This window comes from Epinephelus moara, chromosome 1, assembly GCF_006386435.1.
Source record: "Epinephelus moara isolate mb chromosome 1, YSFRI_EMoa_1.0, whole genome shotgun sequence".
NCBI classification, from domain to species: Eukaryota; Metazoa; Chordata; class Actinopteri; order Perciformes; family Serranidae; genus Epinephelus; species Epinephelus moara.
In genome coordinates, this window is record NC_065506.1 from 45,122,896 (window position 1) to 45,150,046 (window position 27,151).

At 41.1% G+C, this 27,151-nt stretch overlaps 1 protein-coding gene across 1 annotated transcript in view; it reads right to left on the reverse strand.

The window, feature by feature from the left end:
- The window catches only part of LOC126395229 (protein kinase C-binding protein NELL1-like), a 457,381-nt gene that overhangs the window by 342,814 nt on the left and 87,416 nt on the right, over positions 1-27,151 (reverse strand). The window contains exon 4 of the mRNA XM_050052536.1: positions 14,607-14,777. Within this exon, the coding sequence (XP_049908493.1) occupies positions 14,607-14,777 (171 nt within the window). The remainder of the gene's footprint in view (positions 1-14,606; positions 14,778-27,151) is intronic.

Sequence of the window (27,151 nt, forward strand, 5' to 3'; positions counted from 1 at the left end):
CTATAACAACAGAAAAATGCTTCAAAATGGCTAAAATGCGACCGATCGCTGTGGCTCCCCCTGTGGACCAATGTTTTTTTTAAACACTTTAACTATCTGCCTTTCAACATGCTACCTCAACTACTAATGTAGTTTTAGCCCACTAACTATCCCACTATTGGCGCTACCTCAACTACTAATGTAGTTTTAGCCCACTAACTATCCCACTATTGGCAAAGGTACTACTGTACTTTCAACAAAGCAATCGTACTATCAAATTCACAAACACTCTGTCTGAACACATTGCTCTTCTTAATGGGTTCAGTTGACTAATCTGCAATTTCCTATGACCTGTATCCCAAACACACACCATGTGAAACTGTACGTGGGAAACTGTGCACTCAATGGGTTTGGACTAGTTTACTTATTATTATGATAATTATCTTTACGTATGTTATGCAGGTGTTCCTAAAAAACACAATGAACAAACTCATACCAAAGTAATACCTTTCAATTATTGCTTATGATCCAGTGGAAGTGTGTGGCAGTGTATTTCCTCACAGAGACCCTACATGCCCTCTGCCTGTATTTTCTTATTTCCTCCTTATTTCACTATGTTAAGGACATCTCTGGGCGCGTAGTTCCCAGCTGATAACAGAACGGAGGTGAAACAACCAGGTCAGAGCAGCACACATCCAAGAGAAAGCTACAAAGACACACTGAAAAACACAAATATACAAATATAGTGAGGCAAGACGCCAAGCAGACGGAGCCTGTTCCAAAATGAGAGTGAATCTGGACTTGGCTTACACTTTGGTGATCACTGAAGGAGAGGATGAGGATGAAGAATGATGCAGTGCCTGATTTCTGTTGAAAAGATGGGTGCTGGCAGTTAGCTTGTTTACGTATCGGCTTTTCCATTACTTCAAATGTAATGTTGCTATAGTAATACAGTAGCTTGCAGTGTACGTACGAGCAGTGGAAGGACGAGAGGCCAAGCACTGAAACTTGAACTATTTCTCTAGCAACTTTTCATTTCAGCAAACTGATCCACACAGCTTCGTGGGGGTTTCCTTTAGAGCAAGCTACAGATTTCCAAAAACTCCACTTTAACCTTTGGGAGAGCTGTCCGCCCAGCCGGCCCACACAAAGTGCAAAATCATGTACAGGATGGGACGGAGGCACCAGAGGATTTATTTTGTTGTGAAAAGGACAGAGTGGAGGCTTGTGACCAGGATGGTAAAATGTTTCAACCCCATCTCTAAAATCTCTGCAGTGACAAGGTGAGCAACATGTTATCATAAGTGACAAGAATAACAGTTAAATCTATGACATCTTATTTTACCTATAACAGTAAGACTCAGTATGAAAAACTCTGCTATCATCAATTTTCCTTTTTGTCATCATCCTGATTCGTTATTTTGGTGAACAAAATTTCAGAAAACAAAGGTAAATTCCCATCACCAAGGTGTTGTTTCCTATCGCTAGTTTACATTTTAATTTAACATTTGATCCTATTGAATCCTGTGACTGCTATATTTTTTTTAGTGAGCTTCAAAGTTCATTGCAAGATCAAAATTTTAGGCCAACATCTTTGACATGGAGGTCCTTAAACATCTACAATATAGTGAAAACGGAGCAAAGTCCAGTTGTCAGTGAAGATCATGTTATATGATTGAAAGCTCATAAATGTACCTTTAATTAATCATTTTGGTTTGGGGGTTGCTATTAAGATTTCACACCTCTTAAAATCATTTAAGTAGACTTACTATAGAAACAGAGTTAAGTCCCACCCATACCAAAGAGGAAAACTAGCCACTGCTCTCCATTGACTTTGTATTGCATGAAGCTGCCTCCTTGTTGCTTACGTCCTCCAGCAAACAACAGAAAAATGCTAAAAAGCTGCCGTGTGATGGGATGCACTACCAACAGGATACAGGACCCAGAACTACATTTTTCTAAGCTGCTGAGAGGACAAGAGCGGATGCAGGTAAAAAGATGTGAGGCAGCAGCAATTGGAAAACTGTGGGCTTCTGACACTCAACCTACAGCTGCTAATTTGTAGAGGTTGAGCTCCAGCTAATCTATGCAAGACCTGGCTTTGATCTTTGTCAGGTTAAATGATGATTTTACTGGGTGATTCAATCAAATAGTTGTAAATATCAAAGTATTTCACTTCTGGCTATTCAGTGTGATCATGGTAGGGATGCCACAGTGAGATATTATCCAACTAATTGATAAACACCTGACAACAGCGGTGTTCCTGATGAGACTGGACATTTTACAAGAGAAGATATTTGTCGATTAAACTCAGTATCTGAAGAGCACTGCATTACATTATTGCTAATACATTCAACATTTCCTACTGCTGCAGCTTCATATTAAAGCATTTAACTGGCAAAACTTGAGTTGACTGTTACTATTAAGACGTCAAAGGAAACTCAACATGTTTGTTAGTGAAATCGGCCCTGCTGCCATGGTTCATCAAAAATGTGTCTACAAAATAACACAATGACAGTGGATCAATTTGAAATGTTGCAGGGAGTAATGGAGCAGTCAGGAGCTGCATACTTTCAGCTTATTAGCATTGTAACCAACTCCTTTTCCCTTATTAACATTGCCTAGTTTCCCATTAGCATTACATTTTTGCTTTTCACTTTGACACCAAATCTTCCGCCATCTCCTTTTTTGGTCCACTCTGAAATCTGAGGCAGGTAATATAGTCTGTGTATAACAGAACACTGTGTAACACCAGTAACACTGACAGGTAAACCTAACATGGGGTGCTAAAACAATCCTTTATATGCTGAATTCTAATTAATTTTTAGTGTTAATTTTATTAGAAAGTAAACGGTGAACAAAATTATTCGTCATCAACCATTTTTGTTTCTTTTTCGTTGACAAGACGAGACAGGATAAAAAATTTTGTGGTGACTATCGCACATTTAAAATGAGAGGAGACTGTAAATGTATTATTTCATTAATCATATTAGAAAAATATTTCAAACTAGAAAGCCAATACCAATCGTGCTTCCAATTATTTTCTTTTTTTTTTATAAGATATTTTTTTGGGGCATTTTCAGCCTTTAATGGATAAGACAGACAAGTGTGAAGGGGGGAGAGAGAGAGGGGGAGTGACATGCAGCAAGGAGTCGAACAGGGCTGGAGTCGAACCTGGGCCACTGCGGCAACAGCCTTGTACATGGGGCGCCTGCTCTACCACTAAGCCAACAACACTCCGTGCTTCCAATTATCTTCTAATGCCATATGAGCAGATTAAGTCGGAGCAACAACTAAACTCCAGTAAATAGTCTGCACCATTATGTTTCACTGGCCTGCAAACACTCACACAGGAGCAGCATCAGCTGTTGTTGTGAGCTGTGAGTTGTAATTAGGTTAGTAACTAAGCAGCCATGTGCGCCTGGTTGTGGATGGTGAAGCTGTTGAATGGATTTTTGGAGTTTGATAGTTGTGGCAAGTTGTAGCAGCTAGCTCAGCTTGTTAGCCGGTGAACGGCAGTGGAGCAAGCAGCCACCGGCCACTGGTCTCCACTCCACTGAGATCCGGACTGTCTGGAGAAGGTTAAGGGTTCGATTGACAGGCAGGTAGGAGGCTTGGTTGGTGTAAACTGTCTAAAATCGGCACGGTTTTCTCTGACGGAGCTGAAAGTTTAGTTTTAATCACCAATTCCATGAGAGGACATGAGTTTAAACCTCCACATGAATATGCTGCAGATGTAGGAAGAATTCAAGCTGATATAAAGTTATTTTTCTGCTTCTTAACAGTGAGATCAATGAGCACAATAAACCTGAGTACAAATCCTAGTTGTCTTAAATCAGTTATCTGTGGTGTCAGTTTTTTAAACCACAAACAAAAACCGTCTTCTTCAGAAGTGTCACCAGATGTCATTGGTGACGCTTCCGAAGAAGACGAAAGACACCCGTCGAAACATGTCAAGGTAAAACAAACCTTATCTTGTCTGATATAAAAGAAAAGAAAAACACTAATTTAACACTTAGACAGAATGAACTTTCATGGATTAAAAAGATTTTAAGATTTTCAAATGATGATCAGTGAGCATGTGCTCGTAAATCATCTCTTAACCTGTCATTCTGCTGCAGAAATGCAAGTTTGTAAGTGTGTAATTATTAATTCTGTGTAATTGCAGAAAAACATTATGTCTGAATGAAATGTCTATACAACCTGTCACCTTGACACCTTGAATTACTGATGCGTGTATTATCTTAAGTGGATTAATTTAAAGAGATAAAACATTTCCACTAAAAGTAACGAGTGTGTTTTCAGAGTATGACACATTGTGCTTTGTCTCTATAATTGTCATTATTACTGTTATCATGCCATGTATGTTGTTCTATGGTTATTATTAGCAGTCTTGATGATGTTCATAATCCTATTTAGTCCTTTAACTCTTTACAAAGTTACAATGTTCAGTGAGAAGCTGAAGGCAACACTGCCTCTCTGTGCTCCCTCAGCATGTTGCCCACTCGTCTTCCTCTGATGTTTTCTTCAGATTGATTTCAGAGAAGGGCAGAAGAGGAAACAGAAGCAGGGAAACTTCCACAAGTTTCCAATGCACCTCGAGATTAAGTCCAAATCCTACCCAAAGGTAAGAGTCCTTCACTCAGACAGTGACACGCCTGGTCTGGTCAAACAAAATGACAGGTACAATCTGAAGCTGTTGCCCTGCAGACAGCCAGAGGATTTGCTTCTTGTAACAATCAGGGTCAAATGACACAGGCAGGTGTGGCATGGATATCCAAATGGTTCCCATCAGTCAAATACAGGATAATGTTGATGTTATTTGTTTTTCGCAAACAGCAAAACATCTGAAATGATCCATTACTGTGACAGCAATGATTTATCTCGACACAAATAATGATTATTCCAATTACTGCGTTGAGTGATGGATGCTTGAAATAAAAATAATACTGTTCATTCATTAACTGTTATTTCACGAGTTCTGTTTAGTTTTGTCATCTGTTGATATAGAGTTGATTAAGCATATACATTGAAATCATTCCCACAGTAGAAAACAGGAAAAAAAAACCTTCACAAAGATTCATCAGACTTTACAGATGGAGAGCAGTCTGAAAAGAATCAAGCACTGATGAGCAATTCTATTTTCCCGACGGGTGCAATGTGTAAAATATAGATGGGGGACAAACGGAACATTCCATTCATTAAATAATGACGAGGATGATGATGAGCAACGGGGGTCAAAGACATTTCATCATTTAGCATCTGAATTCATTAACGTGTCTGGAATGCTTATCTTAAAGCTATTCATGGGCACAAAAGCACGAGTATTAAAAGTGACATTGGCAAGTGTTGTATTAATTTCCCAGAATGCTCTTTGATAACCTCCAAAGAAGGGAAACATGTCACCAGGAGACAGCAGTGTGTTGGCAAAAGATTCTCCAGTTGAGGAAAAACAAGAATCTTCTCTAAGTGTTAGACCAGAATGTGAAAAAGTACGAGGCAGTTTGTTTTGTTTTGTAGCTTTCTTTGGATAGATGCCTCCACTTTTCTCATTCTCAGGACCCAATCACTTCACATTTTCTGATTCCAAAATCATTTTTCTCCCTCAAAATCATTAATGAGCCTTCAATTCAAGAGACATCAGCTATCCTTCAATCAGCAGTTTCCTCAATCAGTGTCACTTTACTGACGACTGAGCTGTGCACGTTTTCTGTCTGCAAAATGTTGTTGCTGTTTGATAAAGTTGCATTTTTGGAAGACTAAAGGACAAGGTGAACTCTTATATTATCCACCTTATTCCTAACCCCTATCATACCTTGAATGAATTATGGGCGCAGCCTCCAGCGCCAAACCAGAACCAGAGTTTTCCAATAGTCACGGTATGTAACGGTACGCTAATCCTCTTTTCTAGAGCGACCGGGAAAAAAATGTGAAACACACCACCTGTTACACCTCAGACAGGATAACGTGATATTACGTCTATTATCTCTGACCGCCATGTCAAACAACCCGGTCTCACTCCAAAGTCGTAGAAATCTGGGGCTTCGGCAGTGAAAAGCTGTCCTTCCATGTTTTAATCTACAATAATCTGACAATTTATAATGAAGATTGAAATACCACCGTGATGGTTTGCAGGTAGGCCTACGTGTGATGAATTAGTGGCACGGGCCCTATAAATAGCCACAGCCGTGCGTAATGGTCGCGCATAATGACAGCTGTTTTGTCGGAGAACCAGGCCGGTGCGAGACAGTCTGTAAAACTGCACTTCTTCTCTGCTGTATTTTAATTGACAGGTCCAATGGGTGGTGGAGCGGCCACAGATATCGATTTGCAAAATGACTGAAGGGTGTTTCTGCGTCAATTCATGTCTCACTGTGTGAGTGTAAACAAAGCTCGTGCATGTGCACCCAGCTCCACAATGACTGAGATATACGTGCATGTGAGGCTTTATAAATCCATAAGCTCCATAAGTTTAACATCCGGATGTAAAGGGACCTTCAGATAACTTTATCAAGCAGCCAGCGGGTCAATGAGTCGTGTCGTGCCGCTGACGTGCCCGGTGGAGCCCGGCCGTAAGGGTGGACCTGAGCAGAGTCTCCATGGCAAGTAACCATGGCAACGTGACAGCCCTGCCATTATGTGAAATTCTCCTTTTGATTTAATATTTCTCCGCTATGTCTCGTGAAACTCTTTTGGTTTAATATTTTTCATGTCATTCCCAGCAGTGAAAACATAGTTTATGCAGAATTGTGTGCACAGAAATACGGGACACATATTGTGTCCCGTATTGAATGAGTAAGGGATGGTACATTTTATTTTTCAATATACGGGCCAAGGCTAAAAGTGAGGCTGCGAAAGTCCGAGTAGGGTGGGCGGGAGCTGGAACAAACTTGCACTTGAACTTTAAATGCAGGTTATAAACTTCATGTTCAGCGCTGCTTTTGACTGAATTTTCGGCATTCATCATGAACCATCTTGCCTTCCTTCCAACTTTTTATTTGCACTTTAATAGTTGAAGCTGATTTTCTTTCATTTAATATTTTTAATGCATCATGTGAATCACTTCAGTTTGCCTTTGTGCACAAAATGTGCTATACAAATAAACTTGCCTTGACGATTAACTTTGAAGAGTCACCTTTGGCCTCCTAATCACATTAATCTGCGTATGTCACAGTTTCGGTGTGAAACAGGTTTTAATAAAGCAAAGGAGCTGTGAAGGCCAAGAAAACTCTAAACAGTCAAAGTGCACCTGTAGATGTGAGAATACGCCGCTCCCCCTCACATTTGCGGATACTTAAAACCATTTGATGAGCCTTGAAATCAATAAAGTGCTGTTTAGTGCACAAATCAAACATCTCTAAATTTAAAAGCTAATGGATGTGCCAATTTGCCTTGAATGGAGAAATTATTCCCAACACTTAAGAGGGGTGAGATGATGAGGTTAGCAGCAAAATTATTTTCTTTTTCTCTTCTTTTTTTTATGTTTCTTCATTGAACTAAGTTGTCATCAAAGCCAAATGTACATGGTTGCCATCAAATTAGTGTGAGTGAACATCTGTGGGGAAAAATGCAATTGGAAATCTAAGTGTGTTGATTTAATTAGTAGTAGTTCTCTAAAAAAACCTTGATAAAGAAGGTCTTTGTGAAGAAACACACTGAAACTCCTCATAATCAGTATGGAAATAAAAACAAAAAGAATCTGCAACTGTGTTTCTTTGTAACTCATCTAAATCCAGTCCTCATATAAACTATCCTCATTAGTGCCCTCTGGGAAAGTCTGATTGGTAATTCAGGACAGATTCAGCTCACTGCAGTGTTTATCAGCTATACAAAAGGAATTGAATTACAAGCTTTATCGCTTAAGAACTAAGGATGAAAAACATACACATACTTTACTGAAAAGTCAGTATCAAATGAAAGCTAATATAGTTTGGTTTAATGGGTTTTCACTTCAGCCCTCTGGGCTATCCACACGAGAAAATTTGAAAGACTTTTTGTATCTTTTGAGCTTGAGCTTGCTGGGTCCTGTAAATAACTGGCACTGGTGATGTGTAAGTATTTGAGCCGATGATGCTGAGGTCATCGCCCTTGTAGTGAAAAGCCAAATGCTACATGGGCAGTGTCAAACTGAATAAACACTGGAGATAAACAGTTAAGCTGTTGTAATTTATAAACTATTTTTGACCAAACAGAGCAGTTTGATACGACAGCTGCAGAGTCTTAACATGAATTTTGAGATAAGTCACATCAGGCTAAAGTGCGGAGTTGTCTCTCAGATGACAGGTATCATAAGCTATGATTGCTACTTTAAAGAGCATTTGAAAATGTATTTGCAAGCAGATGGTGTCAACTGATGCTGCTGCAGGTTACGGTGAAATGCAGTCGGGTAAACATGATCAGAGCTGAAGGCGGCTGCAGATGAGGTGCTTGACCTTTCTGTCTGACCCACTGTATCTATGGTGGGAGGGGCTTGGTCATCATGGTGACATTCACATTAACCTGACGCATTTCAATCATCTGAGAAAAGCTTCACAGAGCAGCTCTAAACAAAGATCTTCAGCTGGTCTAAGGTAATAAACAACTGAACTGCAAAATGGCATATAAAAAGTTAGCTGTTAATAAGATGTCATTTTAGGCTTTGAGAATGAACGAGCAGAGATGAAGAACCTGGAGGAGGCGGAGGAGGACTCTGCGGTGCTCAAGACTCACAGGGAGCCGTTTATACAGGTGAGTACAACAACAAAGTCACTACCACGCTCTCCAGATGAGAACTTCAATAACCTCTGTGGTGCCTGGGAACATTGCTTGTATGGGTGTGTGCTTAAAACTGTGCAATCTCTCTTTTGCTGAAATATATGTTTGTGGCTGCAGCTGCTGTGGAGCTTATATTGTTCAGACATGTGCACCTTGTCTTCTTTGGTGGTGTTTAATTCTACTGTTGATTCAAAAAGAAGTTTTAATGCTTGTAGCCGTGATGTCCACCATTGAATGTCTGCAACTGTCTTTTGATTTGCTGACGGATAACCTAACGGATGCTGTTCACTGAATCTCTCAATATTTATTCTGCAAATGCCACAGAATAAATATTGAGAGATTCAGTATGAGAAGCCTTGGTGAACAGCATCCGTTAGGTATTGTCTGAGTTTAATACTAACTTGACTTGTCTCCAGCTGAAATCCACCAACATATGCTCAATACTTTACATGACGATGCCCCTTCATATGCCACAGTCAAACGCTGGGTACAAGAATTCAAGCGTGGCAGGGAGAGTGTTGAAGGTTGAGTTTTGCCAACGACAATGATGTCATGGAAGCTGTGGAGGAGTTCTGAAGGTCCCAACCTGAAGAGTTCTTTTTCACTGGGATAAAGGCGCTTGAGCACTCCTGGAGCAAGTGTGTCACCCTTGAGGGGGATTGTGTTGAAAGATAAAAGCACTGAAAAATCTGTATCTTGTTTTGTTTCCTTGAGGCTCTACACTGAAATCACTGGATGCTGTGTACCACTCAGTCCCAAGGTCCATGACAGGTGATTCTTACAGCACCCATCACTGCCACCTTTCCCTAAAGGTCAGCTGGCCACATTTGGCTCTGAGGCAGGCTCATCAGTGGTATTTGTTCATTTATAAAGCTTTGATACAGATGCTTCCACCCTATACTTCATCCCTTTTAACCTCACATAACCTTGGTACTCGTTCACAGAATAGGTTGTTGCTTCATGCTCACTTAAGCCTAGTTCACATTACACGATTTCCACCCAGATTTTGCGTCGCGGAGACCATCGTGGAGACGTGTGTTTCTGTCATCAGGAGTCTCGCCAACTGCGTTACGACCTGTGTGTGCACACCACAAGATTTCTCCACTGAGCCCTCGCCGACAGAGCCTCAGATAACACGGTGACGTCACCAAACTACATTTTTTTAACTTGGAGACGACACATCTTAAAGGCATGGATATTCTTCCCAGTGTTGAATCAGATCTGCCTCCAGGGCCTGGGTCCAAACACAACACGCTCCCCGTGATTGTTGTTGCTTGCCGGCTTGTCAGTGTTGCCAGATCTTGGGAGAGAAACAAGCAACCAGGGCTATGGAAACAAGCCCAAAGAAGAGACGGATATATACAGAGAAAGGTGACGTGTAGAGAGCAAGCCCAAATAAGCAATTCCACTTCAGAAACAAGCCCAAAGTCGCAGCTAATAAGCAGACCTGGCAACCCTGCGGCTTGTCCTCCTCACATTTCTTCCATCCTCCTGCGTGCTGACGTGGGACGTATCCCGCCTCTCATTGGCTGATGCTCTTTGTGAGTCGTGTCAGACTTCTCCAGTTTTCTAGCCTGCCAGATATCCAGTCCCAGTCACAGACGAGGGGGCGACTTGCTCGTAGGCTTGTTCACACATGAGGACTCGTCGTGGCAGACTATCTGCTGACTCACCTCTGACCCAAGGTGGCTCTCAAGATCCTCTGTGACGTCAAAATCACAGTAAAAATCGTGTAATGTGAACTAGGCTTTAATCAGAACTGAACCAGGAAAAATGTCATCCTCTTACAGTGCTCCTTATACATGGAATAATCTGCAAAAGACCTTAAACTCGGACACTCTGCCACCTTTATGGCTGTTTAAATGCCGTATTTCAGATTGTGTTCTAATTGAGTGTCAATGCTTCCAACTGTACATCTACACATTAACATATTTATCATCCTGTATTTCTACTTTTAGCGATCACCTATTGCTACTATTGTTTCTTGTTTTGTATGATCTCATTTCTGTTGTATTTGGTATGCATGATGGTTCTTTGCTTGCTTGCTTATTGATTGTTTTTAATGTCTGTGTTCATGCTCGGCATCGTTGAAAATGAGGGTCTCCCTCGACTGATTTCCTGAGTCTTAAATAAAGATATGAATGAATAAATGAATAACTGTAGTGAGGCTCCACTGAGGAGGGAGGTCATATATTTATAACTGATGATCTATTGTATGCACAGCCTGCAAAATGCGGTCTATAGAAATGAAATTCATTGTTGATTTAGACATAAGGGGTCTTGATGGCGATGTTGTGTATAAGATGACATTTAAAACAATTTATTTTGTCAACTAAAAATGTTATTTAATTTAACAGTAGTATAATACCACCACCCCTTTTGCAATGCTACATTTTTACTTTAATTTAAGAACATTTCACAAGTATATTTTACTTTTACTTAAGTACAATTCCATTTAAGTAATAGTACTTCTACTTGAGTACAATATTCTAGTATTATTTCCACCTGTGAGGATAACCAAGTTTACAGTGGTGAAGTACCTGCTTAAAGAAACTGTTGCTTTGATCAGATTCAGCACCTCTGAAGTGCTACGGTTGGTTGAAAACTGCACCTGAACTTGAGCACATGCTGCTGATAAAGCGACTGTCAAAACCTTCCTGCCGTAACAGCTTCACACCGAGACTCTTTCTCCACAGATCCAAAGCATACGGGACACTACACAAAATATTAAAGGATAAGATAAAATGAAATGTTCTTGTGATGAAAAGTTGAGGCTAATGTCCACTAAAAAAGGTTTGGATTCTTTACCTGATGTGTCCATGCATTAACAATCAAACAATATGTAGAAACAAACAACTTTTAGATAAAACATTTGTCACCGACCTAAATAATGTACAGCTGGCAAACAGATGATGATGTGTAGCTGTAGGTGTCTGGGGATTCATTTTCCCTCTGTCAGCACCTCACCTTCTGCACTCGCACACTAACAGGTGTGAGATAACACCCACAGGTCGCAGCTGTGTGTTGGATGGGAAAGATTTAGAGATCATGTTCTTTGTGAATGTTGTTTGTAAAGTTTGGAGAGTGTGTTTGCCTTTTGTCATCTGTTCTTCCCACATCAAGGCAAACTGGTGAGTCATGTTTTAATCTGTTTAGCAGCAGCTTTCTTTCTTATTTTTCATTAGGGCCCGAAAAGTGCAAAGGATCTATTTTTTTTTTTTGAGAGAGATTTTGTTTTTCTGCTGCTCAGTTGTATTTTTGAAGGGCTTAGGTTGCTCAGAAACTCGAGAAAATTGGCACAAAACCAAAACTGGCAAAACAAATTGAAAAGTTCTGCAACAGGCGAGGTCATTGTTGACTTTAGGATTCACAAAAAACTCACAAAACTTTGGCCCCATGTTCAAACTAGTTATTATTTCAGTTTGTTGACTGAATTGGGCTTTGGCATGCTACACCAGTTCAATTGCACCACCCAATTACTTTTCACTTTGAACCAAGAGGAAAAAAGAAAGCTAACGTGGATTGCCAAAAACTGCAGTTCCTCAAATGGCCACTTGAGGCTGGCTCCAAAAGTGAGTCAATCCCCATAGACCCCATGTTAAAATGTCCACCTTTATAGCATAAATAAACATGTTTACACTCAGAAAACAGTTTGGGTCTCTAAAGCTAATTTCAACATTCATGGTAACTGTACAGGGGAGTTAATTTTTATACAACTTACTGGTTTACATTTTATTAAGGCTTAAAGGTACACATATTTAAAGGTGAGGCTACTCGAGTGACAGGCTGCCTGTGAGAGGCTACACTATGTGAGTCAGATCTGACCCTTGCAACTCCACAGCTTCAACCTGTCGTCCAAATATGGTCACTTCTGGCTCCAAAAACAAGATGGCGACAGCTGAAATGTCAATCTTGAGGCTTCAAAATGGGTGTCCCCGAACCAATGGGTGACACCTGTAGTGAACTCGACAACTCACAAAACTTTGCATACATAAAACCTGTGGAAACTGCAAGAATTTAAAGTGATTAGGTTTGTATGTGTTTAGCAGGCTCCATGGTGGCCCCTAATGCGTGGAAGGCCTCAGTTGGGATAAAGTTGCTCTGATTTTCGAGGAAATTATCATTACATTTAATTCATGATGTCTAATTATTTCTTGCATCTACATTTTTTTCTTTTTCACTGTCCTTTATCTTAAAGTTGTATTTTTCTGTATAATGTTAGTTTAGTTCTTTTGTCTATTATTCTCCATACTTTTGTTATCGTCTGTTTTTATCCATAAGTTTGTTTGTATGGCTTCTTGACCCCTTGTGACAGATTTATTTTTTCTTTTTAACTATTTGGATTTTATGCAATTTCATGTTGTGCAAATAAAAAAAAAATGAATAAAAACAATATATCTACTGGTCAGACAAGGAGGTCACTCAATAAAAATGTGCTTTAAGGCATCATTGAAAGGCAAAATTATCATTTGTAGATCAGTAACTGTTTTACCTTGAATTTGTTAGAAAACTTTATTTGTCTTGCAGGCCTCCAAGGTGAATGACGAATCCAAAAATAGGTGGGTGAACAACAGCAGAATTCCTGGTCTATGAACGAGCCAACAGGCGGGATTTTAACTGAATAAACAAGCAGAGTTCAAATGCACAAGTTTGCCCACGTGCACTACTCGTCCTTGCATGAGACTGTTTATGCACAAGTGTTTTAATTAGTAAGGTTTTAGCAAAAATACATGTGTTTGGAAAGAGTTAAGTGAAAGTTGTAAATGGATGTTCTGATATCATTTTGCTGTTGTTATACGCAGTCCCTGTTTATATCATCCCCGTTTAATTTATCAAGAATGTTCCCAGTTTTTTGATTCTTCGTTCACTGTGGAGGCACACGAGAAAAACAGTTTGAAGGTAACATGGGGCGAGTAGCTGTTATACAAAAGATCATTTTGTGAGAGAGGTATTCGTAAAAACAGCTCCCCTTCACACAGCTTAGTATCAACCTTCAGTTTCACGCCACTCACAGCCACCAGCAGCTGATAAACAGCACTAAACTCATTCAATCTAACCATCTCTTAATTAACTGAGCTCTCACCTAAAGCACTGTAAGCAAGCAAAAAGTTGTGATTCCAATTCTACCCAATTACGTTTTGATCTTTTCTCCCTAATAACTCTCTGATGCTCTCTTTTATCTTCACTTCAGACTTCATTTGACAGACAGCCGCTGACTGCAGCGATAATTAATCGACAAACCACCAGGCTGATGGGAATAATAGGCGTCTGGGAGGAATCAATACTACAACGCAATCCTCCCGTGCATCATATAGCTTTTTATCCACGAGAGGTAACAGAGCGTTACCTCTACTCAAATTTACACTGCTTGTTCACGTTGTGTCTGTCTAGTGAGTGTGTTAAGAAAAGGACAAGTGATGCCTTCCTGGCTCTCGGGAGGGAGTGTAAGGATTGAGACAGATTGATACAGCTGAAGTGCATGTTTATAGATCAGCTCTGACTGAGTGCTCCTTTAGAAAAGGGCCTTTACTGCCCAATCGATGAGGCGATTATGTCATTGTTACCTTCCACTTCATTATGGAACAGTGAGAGCTGAACACACATCCTCCAGGCTATATAAAGACACAGCCTTTCCTGTAATCTGCTGTGTGTGTGTGTGTGTGTATTAATTTGTCCTTGGATGTTTCATTGTCAGCCCTACTAACAGCCTGTCATCCACACTGGGACAGTAGAGAACAAATATTTACCTTGATAAACACAGACAGCTCATTAAACGTGTCACTTTAAAGGAGCACGGTAAAAATAAATCGCCGCAGCCACTTGCGACAGAGATATCAAGGTGTCTCTTAGCGGGGTGTGTGTGCGTGTCTTACCTGTTACAGTCGACGTGCAGCAGTAGGTGGGTGGCGCTGATAGTGAGGGCGATCTTGTGCCACTGGCCGTCGGCGAGGCGGTAGGGGAAGGACTCGGAGCGCGGCTTGCCTTTGAAGCGGTAGTGGTAGCGGATCTCCTCTCTCACCCCGCTGCTCTCCAGCTCAAAGTAACTGCAGAGGAAGAGAGGAGGTCAGAGACGCTCTGTTTCCTGGAAAACAGTCTCTGTTCAGGGTAAAGAAAGAACTAAATTCATGGAAAACACTCAGGCTACAGCATTATGTGCACAAGGTCTTGTACAAATCAAGTTAGTGAATTATTTTCTCAAACTTTTTAGAGATGTCAAAAAAAAAAGATTCATATTTTACAAATGTAAATATATATTTTTATTCCAGAATGAGAGAGAAAGCTCTTTTAGTTGTGGACTGTTGGTGAGAAGATGTTCTGCAGACGTCCACTGGGAACTTGAACTGTGTTTTGTTCATTATCTTTCAGACATTTTATAGACTAAATAATCAAAAAGACAAACAAATATAAAGGAGTGATTATCACTCCCCCAGATGAAACACTAAAACTCTGCTGAAGACTTAACTAATGATGTTCTTTTGGGGTAGCTGTTATTAGGCCCTTGGCAGAGAATTAATTTACATTACACACAATTTAATTAGCAACATGAGCGGATGTCTACAGCCCCAGTAGCCCCTCCTAAGGGCCACAATGTTTGTTGTCCAACAATATAAAAGTGCAACCTTAACAACAAATCTCCTTGTCTGAGGACTTTCCAGTGGCAGGGCTAAAAATAACAACTCTCTCCTTGAGTTTTTATCATTTGGACCAGAAATAGTATAGGTCCCAGAAGGGGTGGGGAAGAAAAACAAAATGATAGGTCTTGATGCAGAGAAGTCACTAATCAGAAATTTAAAGGGCACATGTTATATTACTTTTCAACAAGTTTATACAGGTTATTGAGATTGCCAAAACATGTCTTTGAAGTTTCTTGCTAAAAATCCATTGCAGTCCTGGATTTCAGCATGTCTATAAACCCCTCTGTTTCAGCCCTGCTAAGGAAAGCTGTTTGTGTCTCTATAGCCCTTTTTTAACAGGAATTGTGCAAATTTGCAGGAAAGCCCAATCAGTCTTTTTTCAGCCTTGGCAGTATAAAAACAAAATCGGGGAGTGCGACAAAATGCCGCCTACCTACTTTTGTTTATACAGAATGCGCCTTTTTCGGGGCAATGGGGGGCGTGAGCAAGTAACAAAATGTGTAGCTCAGCATGTGACGTAAACAGTGACGTGGGAGGGAAGCCGCGGCTGGTCAGATGCCGATTCTCTCGTAAATCGGCCCGTCCTTCACCGTCCCCGTCATCTGACGGTTAATGGCCTCTTTGTTTGCGAGGGCAAGGAGGGCACGCAATTCCTTGTCTCCCCAGTTGCTCATCTTTACAGTGTCTGTCAGGTTTGTGTTTCCCTCTTGCTACTAGCTGCTGGCTAATTCCTGCTATCAGCTGTTTCCTGTTTATCCACCGCCAGTGGGTCGCACGTGCGGCGTCATCAACAGCCCCTCCCACAAGTCTTCAACAGCCCCTTGGGTGGAGGAAGGGCGCCTCGTTCTGTTTAAACTAAAAGGATTCCGCCAATATGTCTACCCTATGAGGCGGAAAATTGGGCACCTCGGATCAACTCGCCAATCCGGCTGTGTGTGTGTAAACGCTCGCAGCTGGTCGGTGAAGATTCTCAGTCATCCAGGCAAGCTACAAGCTATATTGTAGGCAATTGAACTTGCTTGAGCTCCTTGAAGATGTTTCATCTCTCATCCAAGAGGCTTCAGTTCTAACAGGCTGGTGTGGAGTCACAGGCTTTAAACTTTGTGTGGCTAATGCTAACTGTTACTGTCTCTGCTGCCTCGTCATTGATGGGAGCTCTTTTGGTAAATAAGCTCTATTGTGAATTGTGGAGTGTAGTTATCGCTCATGCCTCCTCAGATGTACTTTTACAGTCTATTGAAATGTTTGCCATCTGAGGATTGCTACAGGTGGTTAAAGACCAGACTACTATGATATATTGATAGAGATGCTAATCACAACTGCTTCCTTTATGTAGTCATTTATTTTGTATATTACACTTAACTTATACCACTGTAATTCAGCATTAACATGTCTGTCAACCCAGTTCTCCACATTATGGAGACCTGTAACAATTTCATAAGACTGGGCTGTACATTCCTTATGGCTGAGCCAATTGGATAGTGGCGTGTAACGGATGTAAACGTGTTTGCCGTGTTTACAATCTGAGCTTCCTCTTGAGTTTTGGTGAGAACCGCTAACCGTGACCCAGATGAATACATTCTGACCAGCACCCCTTGGAAGCATTTTGGCTTCTGAGAAGATTTAACCCGATCGTCCTCTGACTTGGTCTGTGCAATCTAAAGACCTTTGTGATGTTAAGTTGTTAAGCATTTGTGTTTTCATGTCACACTGATGCTGTGGCATGGCGGCAAAATTTGTTGTGTTTCGCCATTAAACTTGCCCTGGTCCAGACCTTTGAATCCACTCACTCCACCAAGTCCACTGATTTGTCTGTTATATTGTGACATGAAACAGTGCTTTTTCGGTTGAAATAAAAAACAACCAATGATTGCTGAAGGGGACTAACATTAGCCAATCAGCAGCACCGGCAGGTCTAACGCCCTTATCAAGCTATTGTCAACAATGGCAAGGCTGCTGTACATCTGCATAGCTCCTCAATATTGCCGACATCGTAATTTGTTTTTACTATGTTCCGCTCCATGATTAAAACCCTGACAAAACAGGCATGCTAGTATGTATAGGCATCAGTGTGGACTGAAATGACATCAGGTTCAGGTTAGTCTCTCTCACCAGACCTTTCTCAAGAAAAGAAAGGTCTGGCTGGGCCGACTCTCACTTTAAGATTGGAGAAAAAAACGCCCCGGCTGCTTGTATTTCTTTCAACCAATCACAATCGTTCTGGGCGGTGCCACAGCAACGGTGCACTTGCAAAAATATTGCCAGGGGGAAACAGGTTTTGGTGTAACACGCCCACAAAAATATCGCCTACAGGACGCGAACCATGGCAGAAAAATGGCTACATCCCCACAAGATCAAACACCGCAAAAGTTAGTAAAGGACGTGTTGAAAACGGTTGAAAACTGCTGCACAACCGGAGGTGATAGGGCGGGACTTCAGTGGGTGGCTCGTTCCGCCCAATGAGAGGCTGATCTATATAGCGAACTTCCGCCCACTCAGACTAGTTTCAGGTGGATGCTTTGATCTCCAGTGATAGATACGGACATTAAAATCCCCTTGTCCTATAGAAATCAGTAAGAGTGGACCAGTTGGTGAAGATTCTCAGTCATCTAGGTCATGGTAATCTTCAGTGCTATATCGTAGGCAACTGGACTTGCCTGAGTTTCTTAAAGACGTTTCACCTCTCATCCAAGAGAATAAACCTCTTGGATGAGAGGTGAAACGTCTTCAACAAACTCAAGCAAGTCCAGTTGCCTACGATATAGCACTTAAGACTAAGAGTGAAGATGGGACCAGAGTGTAATGAGCAATAGACAATTCTGTCTGCTATCAGGCAACCATAAAACAGGAAGTTGTTCTGAGCTGAACATACGTTGTCCAATCTGCTCCAAATTTCACATGCTGGGTAAGAATCTAGGGCTTTAAGGATGCTGCTACGGACACTTATGTTTCTTTTCTGGTTGGTTCTTTGTAATGCTGAGAAATATCTGGGTAAATGTAGACTTCCATTTGTTACTGCTGTTGTATTGATAAAAGATATTTGATCCCCTAAGGGGTAATTAAAATGTAAATCTGCCGATAAGCAGTTGACATTTCATGTGTAGAAATGGAACTTACAGTTATGCTAGAGGAAAGACAAGGGGTCACTAAAGTTATTCAGTTTCTAACTCTAACTTTTAACTCTTATGTTTTCATGACACTTTGTCATCGGCCAGTATTGATCAAGGGCAAGTTTTGACCTGGTTGATCAAAACATCAGCAGAATTTCCCCTTGGGACTGTGAATATTGATACTGAATTTCATATAAATCCCGAGATTTTTTTGGACAGAATAGTGCAGAAATACCCAGCCTCTTGCTTGTGGAGGAAAATTATGTTTACACGATAACAATGAGTGATTAAACTGTGAAAATTAAAGGTCATTCAGTGTCACAGACAATCTCTTTGTAGCTGTGGTACGGGGAAAACCACAGTCATATTGGCAGGCTACAATGATTGCTGATCTGATATTTATTAAGGCCACTATTATCTAGACCCCTGAATACACACTGTAATTTCATTACCCAGCTGTCAAACAATAATAATGTGTGTACACATGAAGGACTGTGAGTTGATGCTTTAACAAACAGCTGCTGAGGTGATTGCTCAGTGTGAGCTTTGTGTAAAAAGATGATTGTCAGCCTGTTAAACAAACAGAAAAAATAAAGATATGTTGGTCTCAGTTTCAGCCAAAACTATCCTCACTTGGTGGTGTGACTGCAGGCATTCGACCCGCAGCTTGTCTCAGCACCACGTACGCGCTCCTCTCCACCCTCATCAGCCACGCTAAATTAAGAGCCAGCCAGCCAGAGACGGAGCAGCCCGAGAGCCGCAGGCAGTCGGTCATGACATTTCAGCTTCCCCGCGGCTGAAAATGACCCCAACACTGGAACCCTTGGCCCCTCACATACATCCACACACATAAAATATACTGTATATGACACACCTTTCGGATACATTATCCGAACCTAGCCAGGACCTAGCCCATTACAATATATCCAGACACAAAAACACACAGGGATCAAGCCCATTCAATACCAAAGCTCAACAGCTCTCATGCATATTTATGGAAAGGGAGAGCGGACCCACTCCAGAGAATATCAATCGAGGCTGTGAGGAAGCAGATTTCTGTTTGGAAAATGAATGAAACTGAGAACAGCTCATAAGAACTCGGCACAAACAAAACACCAAGCACATTATGATGAAATATATCAGGTTATCATTTTCACACTGACCAGGTACACATTAGCAGTGATGGCCTTTATCTATGGCTCAAAAACACAATGTGATGATGTCAGCCATAGAGTACAACTTCTATATATGAGACATAAGAGAAGGATGTCTCTATCAGTTGTGATAACATTGTATTCACCAATGCATTGCTACAAAACAGTCCAATAGGGACAACAAACGCGCAGTTAAATGTTTAAAGAGCTGTTGAAACCAGACGTTCCTTCCTAAAAAAAACCTCTGTATAGTTCATCTGTGAAAGCAGCTTATTATGACCCATAATTACGTTTATTGTTTGGCAGCGACCTCTATCTGTCGTAGTAATTATGACAGGAGGAAAAGAGGAAGTCAGGTGACATGGTACAGTGGTTCCCAACTGGTCCAGCCACAGGGTCCAGATTTCTCCTTCGTCAATAGTTAGAGGTCCACACAGTTTAATATTCAGCCTCACACTTGCGTTCGGCCATGTCGTTAAGCTAGTTTGCCGTCTCTGTTAAGAAGATATCTGTTCGTCGCAAACTCTACAGCAGGAAACAGCACTTCAAAATAAAAGCTCTGTGCCAGAAATTTACTGCGCTTAACTGTGTTTTTAACTTTGTTCTTTTACAAAATTGACACGTTTCTGGAGCAGGTTGGGGTGGATGTTTGTGTCCTGTGTGAAATAAAAAAATCTATGTTCTATGTACTAATTCTGACTTGCGTACATGAGTTTACCTATGCATAGGTTTACCTACAATATGCCATTGTTCCAAGCCCAAAATTCTGAAGCCCCCGCTAGTCCTAAAAATGTCCCACTGGATCAAATGCCTATTTCTCCGACATCTCATTATCCGAAAATCAAATGCCCATTGTTCCAAAGTCCCCTCTTTCTGAAAACACACACCCCCTGCAGTTACTGTCAGTTTCCCAGGAACATTTGAGCCACCGATCCCGGGTGTTTTACAGACCCTTTGAGGTGTTTCCCAGCAGTGTTTGAGCCACCGAACTTTGGTGTTTTTTTTCACTGACACATCCCTGCTTTTTCAGTTACGTTTGTGCCACCCATACATGATCTTTTCCCAACCATAACCAAGTGGTTTTGTGCTCAAACCTATGCTTTGCGTAGGTTCAAGGTGATCATCAGTTTCTGTAGTTCTCTGATTGGATGACTGAGGCAGCTCCTCCGTATACAGAATATGGAAGTGTTGTTATGCTGTCCATATACCTGATGAAGGTCAGACACACTGAAACAATATGATCGAATAAGTATTTCAGCGGTTGTGAGATGGTGTGTGGGAGTTCTTTTCAAGATTTCACCTTCCTCTTACACATTCAGGTATGCAGAGATTTAAAAGAAAATCAATTGAAACAAGTCATGTTCCTGTGAAAATACACGCTCCCTGCTGTTAGACAATCCAATCGCCAGAAAAAATGTTCACATTGTATGTTTCTGAACCACCAATTTGTCAATAGTGCTGTGGTGAATGCAGCCAGAAAACAGCATTAAAAAGATGAAAGAAAATACAAAACGACTCAGTTCATTTATGAAACCTCACAACTCTCCAAAGGCTAAAAACTAGAAAAGAGCAGGTGACTTTAAGAGCAAACAACCTCATATATCATGAATGTTAAAACCAAATATTACATCCATTCTAGAAACAGACACAAAGGCAAGGAAATTTGTCAAAAACCATTTTCAATATCATCACAGATTAAACATTAATCATATCAACCCCCCAAATAGCATTAAATAGTCACAGGTTAAAGATGTAAAATATGCTTGGCCAGTAAAAAGGTATTACGAAAGATACTCTGTAACGGTAGATACTAGGGCTGGGCCGTATGGCCTTAAATCAACATCAAGGTATTATTTTGGAGGGGATGCAGTGACGGTATGATATCGCGGTATCGTCTTCTCTCCTTTTTTTTAAGACATGTACCGATACTACTTTTTCCTTCCCAATACTGATTCCGATCCCTGAACCTTAGGTATCTGCCGATACCGAGTACCGATCCCATACCAGCGCGTAAAATAAAAATGGATGGGATATGAATTGTTGTATGTCTCAACTCCTAAAACTCCATGTAAAATATTAAGAAATAAATACATAATAGTAGAATGAATGCTTTTTGTTATTATTATTATTATCCAGTGTTGACACAGATCAAGACACAGGTTAAAGTGCAGCCACACAATTTGGTAAAAAAGACATTTTTAAGGCTACAGTAGAATGCTTTTTAAACTTCGCTCCGTTTCCATTTCGTTTGCCTGTAGCGTGCATATGCGTAATGACGTGAGGCATTACGTGGTATCGGATTGGTCATAGGCTGTACTCGCCAAAACCCGATACTGCATTTTAGGCAGTATCGGATGCATTTCCGATACTGGTATCGGTATCAGTACAACTCTTATTTTTTTTACACCTTAAATAAAACAATTTAAAAAGCCCTACAAGTCTAGGATGGAAACTATTTATCGTCAGAAGTAAAACGGTTGCTAGTCCATCTATTATTGTGTAGAAAACGATATATAGTATGTATAAACCTTAGAGGGAAGAGGGAGTGCCGGCGGCTCCCGGGCCCCCTTCTCCTGTGGACCTGGGTTTTGGGCGGTCGGCCAGGCCACCTCCATTACGTAGCGAGGGAAGTGCGTGAGACAGGCAGGCAGGCAGGCCAGCCGCCAGGCCCCATTCTGCCACCGTAGCCAGAGTAATGCGGTATGACGGTAACCACAAAAGCAGTACCACGGCTCATGTTTACTGCGGTAAGTTACCGTCACCGCGAATACCGCCCAGCCCTAGTAGATACCCCATTACAAGCTATGCTAGTGGTACAAATTGGTATACACTTCAAGTCTTCGGAGTGGGCGTGGTCATCTTTCCCCCATATACCACCACCTTGTTTGAAAGTGTAGTAAACATTATGTGGATGGATGAAATCAGGTTCAAAACAAAACACTATGTGCAGTACAAATTTAATGTTTGTTCCTTATTTTGCTGCTCGTTTTTATCTGCTAGCCTCATGTCTGATATCAACCATGTGTAAGATCACGTCAGTTGCCAGGGTATGTTGCTAAAACAGACAATTTTTTCCTAATTTGTGTGTCTGAACAAATGCCATTTCCCTAGAACGTCTAGAGTGGTTGGGACTTGTGAAAAATAGATCCAGTGTTTACTTTAGTGACTATGGGACAAAGGAAATGGTCATAATCTGTTCCCATGTTCACTTTTCCCATTGTAATGAATAGCCTCAGAACTGCGGCTAGTCTCAGTTGTTGCCAGATCTTGGGAGAGTATGTTAATAAAAAGTTCATTTTCACCTGATTTGTGTGTCTGAAAAAAATGCCATTTCCCTGTCAGAATGTCTAGAATGGCTGGGGCTTGTGAAAAATGGATCCAATATTTACTTCAGTGACTATGGGGTGAAGGGAATGGTCATAATCTGTACTAATGTTCACTTCTCCCATTGTAATGAATAGACTCAGAGCTGCGGCAAGTCTCCTAAAGGGGTGGGGCAGTAGCCAAACCCACGTGACACAGATACAGGAAATGAATCCAAAGTGGGCCATCTTGGTTTATTAACGGTCCCTGGTATTATGGTATACCATGGTATTTAGAAAGTCTAAAGGTATGATTTTTAATACTGCCAAAAATACAGACTTTGGTCTTTCCATTAAACTGATAAGGAGATGCTGTATTGAGACAATGTAGTGCCCAGCAAACGCCACCAGAGGTCAGTCTCCAGCTGAGCTGAGAAAGATAGCGACTGCAAAGGATAACGTTACAGAACTAGTGAAAAAGGAAAATGCCTGTAGCCTTGTTGGGAGTATTGCCACATATAATCTTATAATCTTATAATCATATAATCTATCTTGAGATGAGTTATTCCAAATGCTGTTTACTAGCCATATGATTTTATTTTAGGCTTAGGGTAAGGATTTAATTCAACACATCATCTCCGTTCAGCCTACTTATGTGTCGGTATCCACAGCAGCAACAAGTATCATCAGGTCCTCCAGTAAGATGGGCGCTTATTTCCTGTCTATTCATATCAATGGGCCATCAGTATTAAAGCCCAGCAATACTAGTCTCAGTAGCTCTTCGCTAAGTCCCGCCCCTCAAACACACACTGGCCCATCATAGCATAGCATCAGCCAGCTCAGACAAGGGTCAGACAACACATGCTACTTTGCTTTTTAATGATTAGGACACTGACTAAAGGCCTACCCTGCTCGTAGAAGCAGACAAGCAAAGATGTTCCCAGGATGAGATAAGACCTGTCCCGGTTGTCATCAGGATGAAGCCACTCTGATCTAGAGTTGTACCGATACCGATACCAGTATCGGAAATGCATCCGATACTGCCTAAAATGCGGTATCGGGTATCGGCGAGTACAGCCTATGACCAATCCGATACCACGTAATGCCTCACGTCATTACGCATACGCACGCTACAGGCAAACGAAATGGAAACGGAGCGGAGTTTAAAAAGCATTCTACTGTATCCTTTAAAATGTCTTGGATAACACTGGATAATAATAATAATAAAAAAAAGTTTTATGGCATTCATTCTACTATTATGTATTCATTTCTTAATATTTTACAGAGAGTTTTAGGAGTGGAGACATACAACAATTCATATCCCATCCATTTTTATTTTACGCGCTGGTATCGGATTGGTACTCAGTATTGGCAGATACCTAAGGTTCATCGATCGGAATCAGTATTGGGAAGGAAAAAGTCGTATCGGTACATCTCTACTCTGATCCATTCATTTTGGAGCTGCCCAAGTCTTGTTCCATACTGGTCGGCCATCTTTGAAACATTCTCTGCTACTTGTAGGAAAGACATTCGTCCAGACCCAGGAATCACATTATCTGGAGTAGTGCCTGGAGTGTCTGCACTTAAGAGGTGCACAGGGTGATGCTTTACCCTTTATGTCATTATTGGAAAGACGTTAAGTGTTAATTCACTGGAAATCCACCAAACCACCGTCTCACAGTAAATGGCACATCTCGAGCTTTAAAATCTTAGATACTCCATTAGGGGCTCTGCATAGACATTTTCTAAAGTCTAGAAGCCTTAACCTGGACATTAAGTTTGAGTTCCCTGAATCACTGTCCCCTGACCCCAGAGTGTCCGCCACCCCGACTCCTCTCTTTTTTTTGTGTGTGTTGCTTTAGCCTGTAATTGTATTTGTATGTATGCACATTTTTGTAGGAAGCTTAGTATACCCTGTTGAGTAGTGTTATATGTTGTTGTGAGTGTATGGATATGTTTGAAAAGTTCAAGGTCTACTCTGCTCTACAGAAACCAATCGCATTGTGTGCAGATGAACAGAGCTTCCCACCCGTCAGCCAGCAGAGGTCCAGATGCTTGCGACATGGGGTTGGGACAAACACTGTTTATCTGCACACTATGCGATGACACAGCTGTTTGAACATGTTTGAAAATTTGATAATATTTCTTCAAAGACAGCAGCTCTGTGATAGTCTGGTAACCTGTCCAGGGTGTACCCCGCCTCTTGCCCAATGTCAGCTGGGATAGGCTCCAGCCCCCCGCGGCCCCTAACAGGATACACAGTTACGGAAAATGATTGAATGAAATATTGAGCATGCCTAATGTGTGGTCACATTAATAAATAACATAACTGCCCATTTGTCAGTGAATTTATACAGAAACATATTGTAATAAAAATGTTATAGAGGCCATGACACAGAGCAGGGACCAGTAGACTTAATCAATGCATATATGTTACTCATTAAACATTGTGAGGGATGTGAAAAAGGTGACTGCTGACATGATAATAAAGGCTTTTACATTACGTTTAAGTTAATGAAAGTATTAGTCATAGTGTCACGTTTCCTGCATAACCAGAATGAAGATGAGCAAATTAATTGTTGTAACCAAGAAAAGACAGAGAAAAGACAAAGGAAATGAAAGGAGGGGGCGTCTTGTAGGGCTCAGATAACTGAGTTCAAACCTTTCCACAGAGCTAATGACGGCCCATCAGCCCCCCACACAGCAGGCTGTGTTAATACCAAAACAATTATCACACAGTAAATTAACAAGCATCACAGGGAAGTGTTTTTCTACAACATTAAATTGCATTTGCACGCATCGAGCAGGGGTTGCTCACTCACTTCAACGTGCGTGTATGTGTGGAAGAGAGCAATAGAGTCAGCGCGGGTACGGCCGGCCAGTTTGGCTGTCTGCGTACAGCGTGTCATCACTCTGAAATTAAATGAATACATCACTCTGTGGCTGCGCCGGGCACCGACCTGACAGCTCGTCTCCACCCTGCTGCAGGAGACAGAGCCGCTGATACTTGTCAGCTGGAGAAGAATCATTTGCATCGAACAAGGAGTAAAGCGAGAACAAGAGCTCTCCAGCTTTGCCTCCTCCACTGATGGAGGCCTCCTCAGGGCTTTGAGAGGCCTGAAATCACTGAACGAGCAGAAACACCGTTATCCTGATTTGACTCATGAAATAATCATCAAAGGCATTAACTCCACTTCACAGTGAGCGTTTATTTTATGAAGCATTTAGTGGTAGCTATTGTATCCCTGCATTACAGCATATTTAATGAAGGGGAATAATCTATTGGCAGGCAGTCCATCTGTAACTAATTGTGTAGCCTGACAGACGCTAAAAATGACATATCTGTTTTGGTGCTTCTTTGTACAAAATATAAACAATGAGCCTTATCACCATTTTAAAGGCTTTCTTTTCAGTGCCGATCCTTTTATAACCAGCATTTTACAAAGCCGCTTTTCACTAATGGCAACTGCGAGAATCTAACAGACCCCTAATGCGAGCATCCACGGCTTCCAGGGAAAAAAAAAAATTATGTTTGCATATCAAAGAAGATGGAAAATTTTGGCTAGCAAATGTGATGTGAGAGCAAAATTGCGTGACTGTGTAGGCCACAATTTTCTGAAGAAAAAATTGAAAAGAAGATGTGCATGAATGAGCGCGAAGCAAAAAAGAGGGGTCGAATTTTAACTGATTTTAACAAACAGTAAACGACAACAAGCAGATAATGGATAATGGAATATGGAGAGCTGCAAAGGGCACTCTGCTTGTGTCCTCCAAATTTATACAAGAAACGCTGTACTTCTGAGGCACACTGGGAGAAGCCTTTCAAAAGCAAAAGGCTTTGTTGGGCAATTACGATGCATTCGGTCTCAGAATGTGGACTTCAGAGGACAAAGACCCCGAACTGGGGCACAGCTTTAGATTTCCTTCTCATTTCTAGTAAACCACACCACAATTATCAATGAAAAGAAAATGCATTTCCAGGGATTCTCTGTGATGTTTTATTTTATTTTTTTGCAAGACTTTGACTGTATGACCACACACAGTAGCAAACATAACTGCCATATGCCATGTTCTGGCTCCACAGTGGTGGAATGAGCATTCGCCAAATGAATGTAATGTAATATTATAAAGGGAATTTAAAGAGTTTCTCTACACAACAGAAAACTAACCTAGGTGTCGCTGTGACCCATACAGTATATTTACTACACCCTTCATAG